The sequence below is a fragment of the Pectinophora gossypiella genome, chromosome 5 (genome assembly GCF_024362695.1).
Source record: "Pectinophora gossypiella chromosome 5, ilPecGoss1.1, whole genome shotgun sequence".
In the NCBI taxonomy this organism is placed as follows: domain Eukaryota; kingdom Metazoa; phylum Arthropoda; class Insecta; order Lepidoptera; family Gelechiidae; genus Pectinophora; species Pectinophora gossypiella.
This window is the reverse complement of record NC_065408.1, coordinates 9137779-9154335: the sequence shown is the minus strand read 5'-3', so window position 1 is coordinate 9154335 and position 16557 is coordinate 9137779. Positions and strand designations below refer to the sequence as shown.

General features: G+C 35.2%; 2 protein-coding genes across 4 annotated transcripts in view; one reads left to right on the top strand and one right to left on the bottom strand.

The window, feature by feature from the left end:
* Nucleotides 1-6148, bottom strand: part of LOC126366880 (nuclear migration protein nudC) — a 37102-nt gene extending 30954 nt beyond the window's left edge. The window contains exons 1-5 of one of the 2 annotated variants that reach the window (XM_050010216.1): nt 6076-6148; nt 5912-5988; nt 4798-4875; nt 4341-4560; nt 3018-3178 (exon numbers count right to left, since the gene is read on the bottom strand). In XM_050010216.1, coding sequence (XP_049866173.1) covers nt 3018-3178; nt 4341-4560; nt 4798-4875; nt 5912-5986 — 534 coding nt within the window. In that variant the 5' untranslated portion in view covers nt 5987-5988; nt 6076-6148. Of the gene's footprint in view, nt 1-3017; nt 3179-4340; nt 4561-4797; nt 4876-5911; nt 5989-6075 lie in introns of those variants that run through there. The other variant, XM_050010215.1, reaches the window with a different exon arrangement.
* A 1116-nt stretch (nt 6149-7264) lies between these two features.
* Nucleotides 7265-12973, top strand: LOC126366997 (broad-complex core protein isoforms 1/2/3/4/5-like). 2 transcript variants are annotated; one of them, XM_050010345.1, is made up of 6 exons: nt 7265-7416; nt 7513-7715; nt 7985-8161; nt 8639-8980; nt 9255-9408; nt 9729-12973. In XM_050010345.1, exons 2-6 carry the CDS (start codon nt 7536-7538, stop codon nt 10286-10288), a joined length of 1413 nt encoding a protein of 470 aa, XP_049866302.1. In that variant the 5' UTR covers nt 7265-7416; nt 7513-7535; the 3' UTR covers nt 10289-12973. The 2 variants fall into 2 exon arrangements, with proteins under 2 accessions (XP_049866302.1, XP_049866301.1); XM_050010344.1 differs by having other exon boundaries at nt 8636-8980.
* Nucleotides 12974-16557: the final 3584 nt, after the last annotated feature.

Genomic DNA, 16557 nt, shown 5'->3' with positions numbered 1-16557 from the left:
ATGAACGTCTCGTGTATTAGAGATATGAAATTAGTTAATTGTTGAATATTAATTTGTACTTTTTTGTATTTAGTGTGCAATGACAGTAAATAAGTCTATTAGAGACTCATTTTATGTAATAGGCTTTTTCTTAAGTTGTAATTCCGGCCTGAACATGGCTTCAATCATCTTCGAAAGAGTAATAATTAGGTAGATATACCATTCCGCTATTTCGTTAGACTTTTAAGAGGTTTGCAATGAGAGCCAAATCAGGATTGCTGTAAAGAGTTGCACATTTTCGTATGCATTATGAAAATTTGCATCTTTTTTAACTGTTTCCATTACCAGTAAATAATAAGATGTACCCAGTAAGACTATTTATAAAAAATCACAGTCAGCTAAAACTGTGAACTAGATTGTAAGTTGGACGAACATAATTGTTATAGAAGAACTGTGATAATAAGAAACAATAAAATTATAGTCCCCTATTTGTGATTTTTACTAGGACCAATTTTTTCTTCTATCGTGTGAGTTGTGAGGTGGATTACCAACCCCATCAACCCTGGTGTCAGGGTTATTATTCAGCCGCCATAGGTCCCTGACATGACGCATGTAACGACTACGTACTTCAGTACGTACTACATCAGTAAGTAGTAACCGGGACCAACGGCTTACGGCGCGGTGCCGAAGCCCGGATCATCTTACTTTTGGACAATCAGGTGATCAGTCTGTAATGTCCTAACCAAACTAGGGATCACAACGTGATTTTTGTAACTTGTCCCCACCGGGATTTGGACCCGGATCGTGAGCACAACGATCAACCACTGAACCACTGAGGTCGTTAACTAGAACCAATAAGATACTCGTCCACTCGAACAGAATCGAAGCGGACCACCCGTAAAAGCGGTACAACAAAAGCCACGTCAACAGCAGCACGGAGTCCGATTTACAACCGCGGCGGTGGCTGTCCGGTTGTGGAACTCTCTACCTGAGTCTGTCAGGAGGGGCTCCTTCTCTGGACTCTTTCAGGGCAAGAGTGAAGGCGCTTTTCTTGCAGGCATAACTTGGAAGTGGTTTTCTTATTCTCCTTATATGTATTATATTGTATAGGCTATTTGTATGTATGCGTGTATATATGTGTGTATGTTTATATATATATATTATTTTTTTAGATAAGTATATATTATTTATTATTATTATTATTTTTTTGGTATGTTGGTATCATTATATGTTTATTGCACCAGCCCGTGCTCCAATGAATAATCTTCTTTCACCCTAAGGTTGCCTGGCAGAAATTGCTGTTTAGCAATAAGGCCGCCTATTGTGCTTATGTTTTATTCGTATGTTTATGTCCTTTATATATGTTCTTGTGCAATAAAGTATTATTGATTGATTGATTGATTGAACCGCGATCAATTTTATTGTAATGCGGATTGTAAACTAAAAATGTATAACGTAAGCTGACGACTATATCCCAATGCGGTAGTCAATGGTACATCCATCGTAAAAATGAACTAAATACCCACACCTCACCGAACTTTCTGTTACATCAACGTGATAGATGGTATCGCCGTCTAACATGGTTGAGCCAAAAAAAAAAGGCAAGATAAAATAAGGTAAAAAAACTCATTGCGCATTAGTGCAAGTCCGGTACCGGGAATAGAACCAGGGCTCCCCGTTAGAGAAGCAACCCGATATACCACGGGACCAGAGTGATTATTAACACTAAAATACTTTTTTTGTGGTTTTATCTTGCGATCAGTCCATTGTCTATAAACAGATGAGTTGGGTTTATATGGCATAGAGGACGCTACGCCCAGCGAAGTCAGTCCTTTCTTTGAAGTAATCATTCGACCTGACTGTCCTTATCGGTGCATTTGTAATCTTTGTTTGTACTGGGTTCTGCGATTGCATATTTCTTCTTTGACCATAGGTACATTTAGAATTTCTTCCACTTCTGTTGTTTTGATGAACCAAGGTGCGTTGGATATTTTTTTAATATGTAGTTTTGGACCCTTTGTATTATCATTACGTTGGCAGAACCCCACAGTTCTATGCCAAATAACGCTTAAAATAAAGATTTAAATGTTGTATTTAACTTGACTTAGTTTCAATTTCGTACTTAGGTTTTATTGTGAATCTATTTTAGATTTGAAATTCATTTTGACACCCTTTCTAAGGGGCGCGGTCCACCGTGCTGGTGTGTATTGTCGCTCTTAATGTTCGAGCACACACGGGATATGCCAGAGGCGGAATAAAATAATATAAATTTAAAAACTAAAATAGGCTACGGAAAATGCCGCTCTAAAGGGTATGAAATAAGAAAAAAATCTCTGAAATTCTTCCGAATAGTGATGTTTAGGAGATAGCTTTAGTCGCATTCCATGGTAAACAAACTTTTAGGATAGATTGGCATACGACCACGGCTGTATTTATGATTTGTTTCATACCCTTTGGAGCGTCATTTTTCCGTAGTCGGGTTTTAGTTTTTATTTTTAAACTTATATTGTTTTGGGGTCTTATTTATTAAGATAACATGCTCCCGATGTGATGTGTTTTTTAAAAGATTTGGAGATAAAACCTATCTGGAATGTGTCTGAGCAGTCATCTACGAATAAATAATAATATTTATTCATAGACAGTCATGTTATCAATTCAACGTAAGTATCGAATGAATACAAGAAATCCCGCAAGTATAGGCTAGTAAAATGTACATATTTCAAATGAGAAAATTAAGCCTTTTGTTTTCTCTTTATTCTATACCCAACGCGCTACCATTCGAAAAAATGATTTTTCGACTTCACTTTGTCCTCCAGAGGGCGCCACGTTAACTTTAACTTGACGTCACATAGCTTATAACCACCGGATAATCAAGAGGCTTCTTTGCGACACCTCATTTGTTAAAATCTAACAGGTGGTTTAAAAGTTAGGTTGGAACAGACAGGCGTACACATATAACATACCTACATAGTGATCAAACACAAAACCCTCCTTTATGCTTCAAGAAAAAGTGCTGAGGTTTTATCTAGATTGCTTACCTCAACTTCCTCCAACGTCTGAGTCCACCGGTAGTTCTCTAGATCGCAGCCGTTGCCAGCATTGGGCTTGAGCTTGCCTTTCTCCTTGGGGTCTTCTTCCTCGTCCGCCGGGCCGTCGGCCTCCGCATCGGCCCCACCATCGCCACTGCCTACTTCTGCTTCTGGGTACAATTACATTACATTTTGTAGTTCTAGTTGTGCGTTATTTTCTATAACGATTAAAGTTTCTGAATCACCTCATTATTGAAGCAGGTCCCCTGCTAATTGCTGAGGATATATCAGTGGATATGTCTCTCATAAAGTCAAGTTCCCCTTCAGCTCATCTGCTCATAGTAACACAAACGGACGCTTACTGATTGCAGATACGACTAAAAAAAAAATCTACAACAACCAATTCGCACCACGTGTGTATGATATTACTGTTTGACGTCTCGCCAGCCATTGAATGAAGGAAGCTAGACCTATACAGGGCGTTAGTGGCACTGTAAATTATTGTCAGAAAATTTCAATTGATATTAACTCAGAATCATGAGCTGTACCATCCACATCATTATCCGGTATGATACATGACAATGTATCATACCGGAGTGTAGTGACACTACACTCCTGTATAATGATTGTCATTACAAGTTTAATGGCAACACTTAGGCTTGGATGGTTGGCACTAATAAGATTAGTAGTGAACTAGTGGTAACTAGATAGTGACCATAGCAACATGTGTAAAACCTATTTTCTTATTAATCGGTAACATAATATGAAAGAAAAATACAATGTAATGGCAGAAGCGTACATAAAAATATTTTTTGCTTAATATTTGGATAACATTATGTATAGAATTATGTTGCTACCTATATTGCTCCTCTTTATTTTGATCAGAATAATAATGGGTGGAAGATCCTGGGTGTAATAAAAATGGGTCGTAATTTATACCCAACAAAAACAAATATAAATATGTCTGTTATCCAAGAAATTAGAAGGTTAAATGAAGAAAAATCTATACAGCGTCATCTATTATTGTTTTTGAGATGTAGCCTGGAAAGTCCCTGATTAATAACAAAAATAATAAAAAAAAAACCAAAACAAAAAACAACAAAAATAATAACAAAAATAATGAAGTACCTAGACCCTCTAAAAGACTGTATGATAACCTGATGACAGTGGTGGGATATTGAAAGCTGAATAAAATAAAAATATCCCAATATCCTTAGGAGCATTATAATCGAGATGCCTTTTAAAATCCAAACCCCATTGCCTATCTGGAAATCCAGGACTTATGAGGATATGTATATGTACATTAAACTATGAAAAAAAAAGTGAACTTACTAGTCTTTTTGTCCTTATCAATATCTTCCTGCATCTTGGTGGCTTCTTCTTCAGTGACTTCGGTAACACTAGCAGGCTCGAAGTCCTGTGCCAAACGTTCCTGCTCTTTGCGCCGCTGGATGTCTTTAAGTCTTTGATCTGCCTCCTCTTTTTCCTTCTTAATCCTATCAGCTTCCTCCTGTGCCTTCTTTGCATGAGCGTAGAATGTGTCTTTTACTACCTGGAAGATATAACATTACTTAATAATTAACAAGAAAAAAATATATACAGGGTGTAGGTATCATAAATAATGGATCAAAAAAACCGATGCAACAAACGTCACCACTGTATCTTCAGCATAAAAAATAACTGACTGGACTAGAAAAAATTAAATTAAAAAAATAGTAAAGAATTTTGCAACCCTAAGGATTTTTTTTTTTAAAGACATTTCTAAAGTCCAAATAGGTATAAAACTTACTAGCTCCCATTCTCCTTTTTTACCTCCAGTGAAGAAATCTGTCTTCCTTGACAAGAAGCTTACTATTGTATTCAGCAACTGGAAACAAAACAAAAACATTTATGTAGGTACCTACTTACTTAAATAAAGAAAGATTATACAGACAAACATAATTTGTACAAATAAAAATTACTGTATGACTATGAAAAGATAAAAAAAAAACATTAAATAATAACTGCCTATACATATTATTGTAATAAAGCAGGTCATCTAACAAGACATAGAGTAGTGGAGGACAGAAAGGAGTAGAAAAGAAGGCCTTTGCCGACTGGCAAACAGATAGTAGCTAACAGAACAATAAAAAAAATACAAATATGTGACCACTAAATGAAATATCTTAATAAAGGCTTATATTATGATAATATTTTTGTTACATTAAGGCAGGTATTAAAAATTAATTTGTACAAATTCTAACAAAATTAACTACATATTTTACTAAAATGATTGTTCAAGTTTTTCTTATATTTCTAAACAACTTCTTTCTTCATAAGTTCCTATATAATCTCTTGTATGCACAAATTATAAAATAATTATCAATAAAATTACAGATATGTCCTTACTGCAAGATTTCAATGATGAAATAATGAGTAACATTGCAACCAAGGAGTAAGTTCCGGAACATTATTTGGATCAATACACACATGTACACGAAAAAAACAATTTAGGTTCCAATTTAGGTAAACAAAATGCAACTTATATACCGTCTCAAATATTTAAAGAAGACTGCAAAATTATTCAGTATAACCTATTTTTTTTAAATAGTATGTATGCCTAATCACATGTGAATACTGCAAGCATAAGTTTAACCAAAGTAGATAATGGGCACATTGTTAGAAATATAAAAAACAAACTCATTGAATTCATGTCTGAAATAATGAACTTAATAAATATCAGAAATTAAAATGAAAGTCACAAGCAAGGGGAATATAACTCATTGGTTATCAATATTGTAAAAATCTGTAGAATATCAATACCTTAGATATCTCATCAAAGCCCGAATGCTTGAAAAGATTAAAACTTCCATGTGCAACTAAAACCTTTAAATTAAAACTTCAGATAGTAAGTAGCTACTCACATCTTTCACACCACCTTCATGCTGCTGGGCCATAGCAAGCAGCATGCTATCAAACTTTTCCGGATCAGAAGCCATTCCTGGAAATTAGAAATCTTCAAAATTAAACGCGTTTCCTTCTAGTAGGTACACAGTCGCACACAATAGCTATTGTTTGGTTTTCTAACCGCGCCGGTTTCTATAGTTTTCTTCGCTTTTCGCTGCTTTGACGTTTCCTTTCCACAGACAGATCTTTTTTAAAGTGTTTATGGCCTGAAAACGAGTCTTTTAGCCAAACAAACAGAATCGATCTCGATTGAATGAATCAATCGAATGCCATATCGAATGCACATTGAATGCACAACACAACAGTGATGTGCAGTTTCTGAGAATGTAAAGGGTATTAAACATAAACTGCCTATATACGTCCCACTGCTGGGCACAGGCCTCCCCTCAATCAACCGGAGGGGGTATGGAGCATACTCCACCACGCTGCTCCACTGCGGGTTGGTGGAGGTGTTTTTACGGCTAATAGCCGGGACCAACGGCTTAACGTGCCCTCCGAAGCACGGAATCATCTTACTTTTTCGGACAATCAGGTGATTCAAGCCTGAAAAGTCCTTACCAAACAAAGGACAGTCTCACAAAGTGATTTCGAAAATGTCCCCATCGGGAATCGAACCCGGACCTCCAGATCGTGAGCCTAACGCTCTAACCACTAGACCACGGAGGCTGTAAAGGGTATTATTGGTATCAAATTGGTATTGGTATTAGTTCTATTGTTAGTAAAATCTCTTTCTAACACAGACATTTAATACTTTATTAGGAGCAGACTTAACATACCTACAGAATTTATTGTCATAACAAAAGACTTGCAAAAGACAAACAGCAAAGATATTCATGTTCAGTCTGCTCCTCTTAAAGTATTAAATGTCTGTGCTTTCTAATGACTGCTGATAGATCTGAAATGGCAGGTCGTAGTATTATTTGTATGGTAGCTTGCGTACTACATGGCATCATCCGAAGTAATTTTCTACTGTCCCTCATTTTATTTTATTTTATTTTATTTGGGGAGCTTACAGCTAAATTGGTGTAAAAACGGATGTAGTGTGAAAACGCGTTAAAGACGTAAGACTTGGCAGTATGGTCTTATGACTGTAGCCTGACTTTACAAATAGCGAAAAACAAAAAATAATATTACAAAACATAGACAAAAATTAAGTTTTTCAATTTGTTTTAATTGAGCATGTATACCACCACCTTTAGAAGTTTTTGTTAAAAGCGAGTACGTATACATCAGCGTAGGTGTAGTACTGTTATTCATTTTTTTTATGATGTTTAGCACAGAGTAGAAAGAAGTTTGAAACATTGCAAAATGTAAAGAAAGTGAAAGAAAAGTCACTCAACTCGGCAACGGAGGTCATTCATTGCATTTTTATGCATTTTATAACAGATACTGATATAATTTTGACCAACTATTGCCTCAGTGTCTGATGTTTTGTGTTATTGTGATGCACATGAGTGAAAAAGTATGTGAAAGTTAAAAAGTTGTCGTGTCTTCAATCTCAAGTTTTTGCTGTCATTTGTCAATTTATTGTGAACTGTGTAATAATTTGTTTTTGCAGATTCTTCGCCATAATACGTAGTGATGGCAGATCAATTCTGTTTACGTTGGAATAATTTCCAGACAAATATCGTGAGTGCCTTAGACTCGTTGAAATGTTCGGAGGATCTCGTGGACGTAACGCTCACTTGCGAAGGCAGGAATATCAAGGCCCATAAAGTAATACTGTCTGCATGCAGCCCGTACTTCAGGAATGTGTTCAAGGTGAATGACTTAGTACGAATAACCTTCGTATTTATACTAACATCTATGTATAGGTTATTTACTAACAACATGTAGGTCAGGGCTGTTCAACTGCAGGCGAGTTGAGGGCCGCTTTACCAAAAACCAGCACCTTGAAGGCCACATTCAAAAGTAAACAGGGTCTAAACTAAAACAGTTCAATACTTTCATTTATACTTTATCCAAATAATATTTACTTTACAAACTATTTTGTGAAGTTTTTAAAGATTTATATATACCTATATTTGCAGGAGAACCCTTGTCAACATCCAGTGATAATCCTGAAAGATGTGTCAGCTGATGACATAGTGAGCTTGTTATCATATATGTACCAAGGAGAGGTTTTCATTGAAGAAAGCAAGTTGTCTTCATTTTTGCATACTGCTGCCTTACTCCAAGTTAAGGGACTCACTGGTGTCACTCAACAGGTATGCATTGATGACATTTAATTACATAAAACAGGATTGTATATTTGTTCACTTTCATCAGGAGACAGAAATATATGATGCTGCCTACTTTCTTAATAAATTGAATAATAAGAATGAAGTAAATTAATCAAGATGGCAGACTAAATAAGATTTTAGATTAACAAGTCTAAGAGTAGTTCTGTCCGTCACTTGGGGTGTTTTCTAGCTATATACGGTCCAAGTTTGCAAGTGATGGATCTTAAGTGGTCATAGATATATTTGTATGGTAGCTTACACACTACATCCAATATCTGTCATGTGATATCTCAAGTTACTTGCTACTATCTGTCATTCGCAACTCCTATCAGATATAATGCAAATCACCTTTACAATAAGGGCAAGAAAGGCAAATACCTAAGTAGTTTTGGAATTGTCAACCAAAATAAAATAAGATGTGTGCATGCTAAACTAATACACATACATTTTTCTTTTCAGAAGGATAACTTCACATCTCCAAACACTTCAAATAAACTTTACACACAACTCACAATATCTTCCAAATCTCATTTTGGTGCTGTTCAAAAGGATGCCAAACTACCTGCACTAAAGAAAAGAAGAAGCAGCACTTCAGATAAACCCAATGATGTGACAATTGGAGAGACTTACAAGAGAAGTAGGCTCATCGAAACATGTGATATTTATAACAAAAATAGTCTGTCCAATTCTATGAAAGTTGACAACCCAGTTTTTGTTCCTGAAAATAACATAGACAAGAAAAATGATGGAAAGAATGAACAGTCAACTGTTACTGCTAATGGAAAAAGCTCTGCCTCAAACCAGGTAAATTATTTCATTTCATTAGAATACTGTCATTCATTGTATGTTCAATATTGGAATGGTTCAGATAAATCAACCTCATTTTTCATTCATTGACAATGGGAAGAGGGAAATGTGACAGTTAACACCACCAAAATGACCTATCAAATCAACATGTTGATACTCATATGGAAGGAGGGAAGTGGTCCACCAAATGAATGTGTGACTAACCATTGATTCCCAGTAATATCTAAATATAATGTATGTAGTAATACATATTTTTTAACTCAACTCTCAGGTCAATGCTCAAGGAGACAACATTCCCGTAACAATAAAAACTGAACGGATTGAGGATAGCAACTCACCGGTGCCTCCAGTGAATGTCAACAGTGAAAATGATGATAGCCTTCCTGATTATGAGAATAGCATGCTTGCCAGATCATTACTCTCAGGTATAGTTTCATCCATTTTTCAATTTCATCTTTTGTTGTGGACAATATGCTTTTTAATGTGAACAGCAAAGGACTTAACAGTCTGCCATAGTCTGAACTTGTTTGGTTGTCTTATTTACTCACTAACATAGATACTAAGTTTGTGTAACTACTAACATCTTAAAGACAATCTTAGTCTGAAATATTTTTTTTTTTTTTATAGTCTGTGTACACAAACATTAGAGGCTAGATAGAGATTTAGTTGGTTTTTGGCTGGGTTTCTTCTAGCTTTAATTGAAAAAACTTTAACAAACATTGAACTGAACAAACTTTAATTTCAGGTATTAACCCATCAAAAAGTGATGTCAGTGCCAATAATTCAACTGTCAAAAAAGTGTCAAATGTAGATATACACTGCACTCGGCCAAAAGATGCAACAACAGATTCCATTAGTTTCACAAATACAATGTCTAAGAGTCCACTGAAAATTTCTTCAGAAGAAACTGTAGTGAAGTCTGAGAAGCATTCTCCCAAATCAGAAATTGACTATGAACCAGAAGTACTGCTATCGGAACAACACGATGGCACAGATTCTGATAATACTTACAGTCAAGAGCAGTCTCAAGCTTTATTACTGCTGGCTGGAATGTCTTCAGTTCCTGTCATAGGAGGTGCTTCAACATCAGGGCTGTCCCATCAGCAGTCCAATCATGCAGCCATATGTGGTGACTGCCCACATTGTGGCATGAAGTATTCCAACCAGTCAGCTCTCAAATATCACGTAAGATTAATGCACTCAGATTTGACCAACAGGTTATGTTGCTATCTGTGTCCAAGATCATTTACAATGCGAGAGACGTTCAAGGAACACATGTGGACAAGTCATGGTCAGAGAAATTGATCCAGGAAAGCAGTGGTGTGCCTTATTTGGTTCCTTGTTATTAAAGAAGTTAGGTGAGAGGATGAAGTATTTATGTGCCTTGGGAAGCAAATATTGTCGCCTTGTATATTTATTATTATTGTTATTTACCAATTTAAGTGTTAAAATTGGACTATACTAAGAATATAATATTTTTACAACTAAGGAATGAGAATGTGTTGAGCGTAGCAATATAGTAAACAAGGTAAAACTCATTGTGTATGTACTGTACTGCTGGTGTTCTGCAGACCCTTAGTTGGATGTTTTAATGCATAAATAAGAGGAGTGAGAGAGTAAATAGGGTCTCGATCAGTTGCCGCAGAATGTACATGTAGTATTATCGAAGGAATAATTATATTTGAATACATGGACCTGATAATAAAATAGAATTGAATTCTATTAGAAAAATGTACAAATTATTCATCTAATGATTTACCATTTTGTGATTTCAATTTTAGTGTAAACCAACTACTTATTGTGTTTCTACCATAATTATATATTAACAATTGTTTTATATTTACTCCATTTTATTTAATATTGTTTAATATAATAAGGTACCTAAAAGTTTGTAAAATGTTACCTAGAATTCACATTTATTGCACTTTTGGGTGCTAAAAGGCAGTTACCTAGAAGTTATATGAAGATTATAAGATATTTACCTCTACAGAGTGAAAAGTGTGCTTTTCTCGCGCTAAACCAGTACGGAAAAATGTGTTTTATTCACAGACACTAGCATGTTAATGTTATACTGGGATTTTAAACTTGTGATATATATAAAATGCTACTCATAATATCTAAAAAAAACGAAAATGGCGCGAATCAAATGCCGAATATTTTCTTTCAACACTACATTGAAAGAAAATATTTGAACTATTTTTGTGAATATAGAGATAAATGAGGCATCCAGTTATGAGGACGGTTGTCCTCCAAAAGAGTTTAAAAGTACAGGTTTGTAATGCTACTGAATTTCGCTATAAAACTTTTCTCGCTGGTAGAGGTGAAAAGTTGTATGTTTCACACGAGTGGAAATGTGTTTTGTGTCTCGTACTTTTTCAAATACTCACTGCTCAGTAGTCTGTATTAGAATACGTACTATATAAAATATGAGTACTTCGCTAGTTCGTAATTTAAACTCGGCACTCGCACATAAAACATAACTTTCCTCTCTTGTAGAACAAATAACTAATTTTGAAATATTATACAACCTAGTTATATTTAAGAACTTCTTAATGGAAAAATGTGCTGCGACAACTGCCTCTAAAGAAACCTTGGACGCTATGTAGGTAAGTAGTTTATCAATGTATGCTACGCTTGGACGTAAATACAGCTAGGTTGTAATATTATTGCCTTGTTTTAACGAGATTGTTTACTAGATTCTAGAACTATATTGAAATATCTTTAGTCAATTATACCATGTGCGTTATTAATAGTTATTATATATTTACAATGCAGTCAGTTTAAAAGTATACAATATGAATCTCAATACACTTGTTTTGCGCGAAAACTGGGACCTACTGTAATTTTAAAGTGGTTATAGATGTCGATTCCGACCGGAGGCAGGAGTACGCTTACGCTAAGTACAAGACAGGAATTGAACTTGTTTAGAACTGTACAATAAAAGTTCTTCATCATATCTCCACCTGTTATTGTGTAACTGAATAAAATTATTCTGTAAATTATTATGATAAAAGCGGTACGTTTTCATTAATTTACTGTCGACGTGCTTGAATGTCCTCTATATTAAGTTTTGTCTACAATAAATGAAATAATTGCACAGTGCTATAAAAATGCGCTTTAAAGTGTAGAAAATGCTAAGTAAAAATTTATTATTTTACCATTAAGTCCAGATGCCTTCTCCAATAATGTTATTCAACGTATTGTTATTAATATTATATTTTAACGTTTATAAATTTGTGGAATCCACATTTTGGTAATTTGTGCCAAAACGATTTTATAACTATATAGCATTGGTGTCTATTATGATAAACATTTCTTTATTAACTACTGCTTACCTATTCTTTTCAAATCTGTCGTAAACGAAAGTGGGTAATCTAGTTTTAAAAGTCAGCGGTAAGTTCTGTTTATAATAAGTATTATATATTTTAAATTATTTGACAGTTCGAAATACCCCGTCCCTTTCTTTTTCGGCTTGGTCAATAGTTAAAATAGATCAGTTTGTCTGAATCGGCACCATTATTTAATTAGTATTTTTGTTTTAAGTTACCGAGTACTTTTTAACTTACACGTTATTTAAGAGCTCAGTTTATATATTCGTTATAAGACTACAGAAATATTACACTAAAAAAAAATTAAGAATTATGTTTATGAAATTCATATGTTAAATTTAAATTATAAGGCTGTTTTTTCATTTTCAGTATCGTCACAATGTTATTAATTGATAATTTATTGATATCATTTGTTAACTCATTCAGTCTTAGAAGTATTATTGATTACACTACTCGATTGCCATTAGTGAAAAGAAATATTTAAATGAACTATAACATGTTCAAAAGAACATGTGTAAGAGAAAAATATTTAAGTAGTTACCTAGTATAGTTTTAATATATTTACGTTAACGTAATTATATTGTTGAATATTTTATTCAGATTTTACAAGATTTACATTTTGAATTATTATTATGTTATGAATAAAAGTATAAGCTTCTTATTTCATCTTTTTTTTTAACAAGCATACTACGCGTGATCTTTATTTGGGTAGGTTGTGCCACGAGATGTTAGGTGACTATTTGAAGACTCGATAATCTTATTCTCGAGTACAACAGTGTACTGGCTCACCGCTTGAAACTCGAGACGAGAAATATTCGGACACATGGGTGCAAAAAAAATAATATCATATCACACAAGCGGTGATTAAATACATAACTATTACGTTAAACTACAATTAGAATTATCCTACGTACCTACTCGTGAGCCCCGTACTTTACCGTCTACTCAAGTCCTGCGAGACATCAGTATACCACTGGAGTCTTGCGGGGAACAGTTTCATAAGTCATAACATACTATAGGATCACGGGTTTTTCACACTAGGATAGGCAGAAAGCACAGAGTTGCACTTACTACAGTCTTGACACATCCATTTCGCTTTGATAACTAAAATAAAGTAGGTACGTAAGTATTGTAACCAGTCCATTGCGTCGTCTATAACAAGTTCATAAAGTCGGAGTAGACGCTTAAACGTGACATCCCATTGCCTACGACACAAGTAGCATGGATATGGAGCAATCTAAAACTATATGGATAGGTATGTCCTTGTTGCTATAGCAATAGTTAAACTGTTTTTGCTTTTCTTGTTACGTAAGAACAGGTACCTATATTCATATTTATGTATAAATATTTCTTATTCGTGACAATACCATGCATGATGGGTAAATAAGCTTACTCAATTTTTTCAAGGGAATACCTACGAATAATAATTGTGGTAATATGTTTACCTAATTATTTATTGTTAGAACCGCGCACTGAAATGTTTAAACGCAACTGAAATCGTTACAATTTGAGTGGAGGGGCGCAAATGCATTGTATAGGTTGAGTAGCGTAGGTAGCTGGGTAGGTGTAAGGGCGTTCGAGGAAGCCCCTTAATGCGGAGACAGCTCGCTTGGGACGCTATTGATCGTCATCCGCCGTCAGTGGCCGAGGCGCCCCTATTGATTCGCCGCAATCTGCATGATAACCCGCGCCTGGCTTCTCTACACAACATACATTACAACACACTTGCGGAGATGCTTGCACTCCTATCTTATCAACGAGTACCTATGTCGTTTAATGAGAGCGAAATTTGGCATAGCGCGCCCGAAGGTCGTACACTGGCATTGAAACTACGTAGGTACCTAATTGGAACTACGCAGCTATTAAGAGTTTCTCTGATTAATTGGATAGTTTGAAGGACTAAACTTGTGTAGGTTGGTATATCAACCTGTGCTTTCGCTGAGAAAATTCCATTAGCCTGAGAAAGGTTGGACATTAATTAACTAATAGATCTTCAATTAGCCTTTTTATTAGCGACTGTTACCAACGCGAGTATATCCCAATCACGGTGACTCGCCGATCCAATGTTAAAAAGTTTACGTCGAAATGGTTCGTTCACGAATACAGTGATCAGCTGATCAAGTCGACTTTTGAAACCTCAACCTTATTTCCATAACATAGAGCGGAGGGATATTCTATTAGATATGTATTTGCTAATATGAAGTGCCGGTAAAATTACGAATAATTACTTGGAACTACGGTATAATAATAATAATAAGTCCGGGACTTCATAGGCCCGAGATATGGAAACGAAATATAAATAATAATAATAAAGTAAGTTTAGTACCACCTTTGAAATTTAATACCAACATCCTTCACAGTAAAAAAGTGTGCAATGGATAATTTAGTGTAACGTTTTCAATTAATTAATAATAACGTTACCTATGACGAATGTGTTACTTTCCCATGACCTCTTGTCTCGTTATAATTGAGATGAATCAATAGAAGTGTTCCTTATTGATCAACGGGAGGCGAGAGCCTTGGCTCATTCATCGCAAAGCGTCTATGTAGGTATAAATATATATGGTCGTCTATTTCTTTGTTCGACAGCTTTAATAAAAACAAATACAGTATATCTATTTGGAAAGTTACGGTTCTTTGAAATAGGTACTTACCTCCTTTGTTTAAAATTATAGGCCAAAAATATTTTTACGAAAGTACCTACGAAAAACTGGAAAACAAAGGGCGAAAAAGAAACCATACCAAACAATTTCTTTGTAAAGTTAAAAAGACGTAGGGTAGGTACGACGGAAAATTTGGCATACTTATATAAAATAAATATAATTACTTCGAAATGTCTTTTTAATCTGTTTAATAGCATGTAGGTAGTTTTCGTACCATTTTTTAAATGAATTCAAAATACTAATTAAATTAAATATTGTTTCTCCTTGCTAAATCTTGGGCTTGAGATCGAATTGTGGGTAGGTAGGTACATAGTGTTTAGTTCGGAGTAGCCCCACAGATGTCGCGTGTTGTGGCGCGAAGTTACCCATTCTCCCCAAGTTGGCGAGGTTATATAGCTTCTAGTACACTTGCTTGTAGGGCGGGCGGCGGCAACGTAGTAGGTAACGAATAACGAATCAAACTGCGATCCATTTCACATTCCAAATGTAAACATTTCAGTATTTATAATATTTCTTTGAAATTAAGAAATAGCCTCACGTTAATGCGAGATCGGAATACTTAATAATTATTTTTTCCTGCCATATATTGTTTTGCAAGTAAAATTAAGTAGTTTACGTATTTTTAAATATGTATTTAGAGTACCTATGTGATATAGTAATCTCAAACTGAGAACTTAATCTTTTCATTTTTATATAAAAATCGTTTGTAATTTACCTATTAGCAAAATGTAGATAAAGTAGATATGTAAGCACTTAATGGTATTTTAATAAACTGTCAAAATATCATACACACATACCTATATAAATATAAATAACCTAACTTCCCACTGCTGGGCACACGTCTCTATCAATCAACGGGAGCGGAGGGGGTATAGAGAATACCCACCACGCTCTTCCTTTGCGACACAGCAACATTTATAAGTATATTTTAGCAAAAAAATATGATATATAATCGTTTCTTAAGTTATTCCTAAAATATTACAACATTTGTTTAATTATGAAGGGATAAAAATCATACAAACATTCCGCGTTAAGTGAGTTTATTCAAAATTATGTTGATGAAGTTTTAAAGGTGACTGAAGTTAATGTAGCGAATAGGCGTTAAAACGTACAGCGTAAAGTTTAGAGGAACACCACCATGGTCGGTATGTTAATAAATATAAAAGTTTGCGGAGGTCTGCCGCGCGACGGAGCAGGGCGCGGGCGGCGCGATGTGGGTCACTGCCGCCCACGCGCGATAAAACTTTGCAACTGTCACCACATGGTCAATTGTGCAAATGATTACCCTCCGTCGTCAGAAAATATACCCTTAAGTTACAATCGGCACCCATAGTTACTAAACAAAATTTACTCAACACTTTCACTTTTAAGACGAACGGAAGAGAGGAAGCGCAACAGACCCATCGCTCCAAAACTCGCCCCTGAAATCAGTCAAAGTTATTTTTACACGACTCCAGTGAAAGTGTATACTAATTAATAGTGCAAAGTATCGATCAATCGTTTCACCATGGTTCTAAATATAAAATTCCGTCGGGGAAGACAAAGTTCGCGCGCGATACGGGCGCAGGTATGGCGGGCGCGC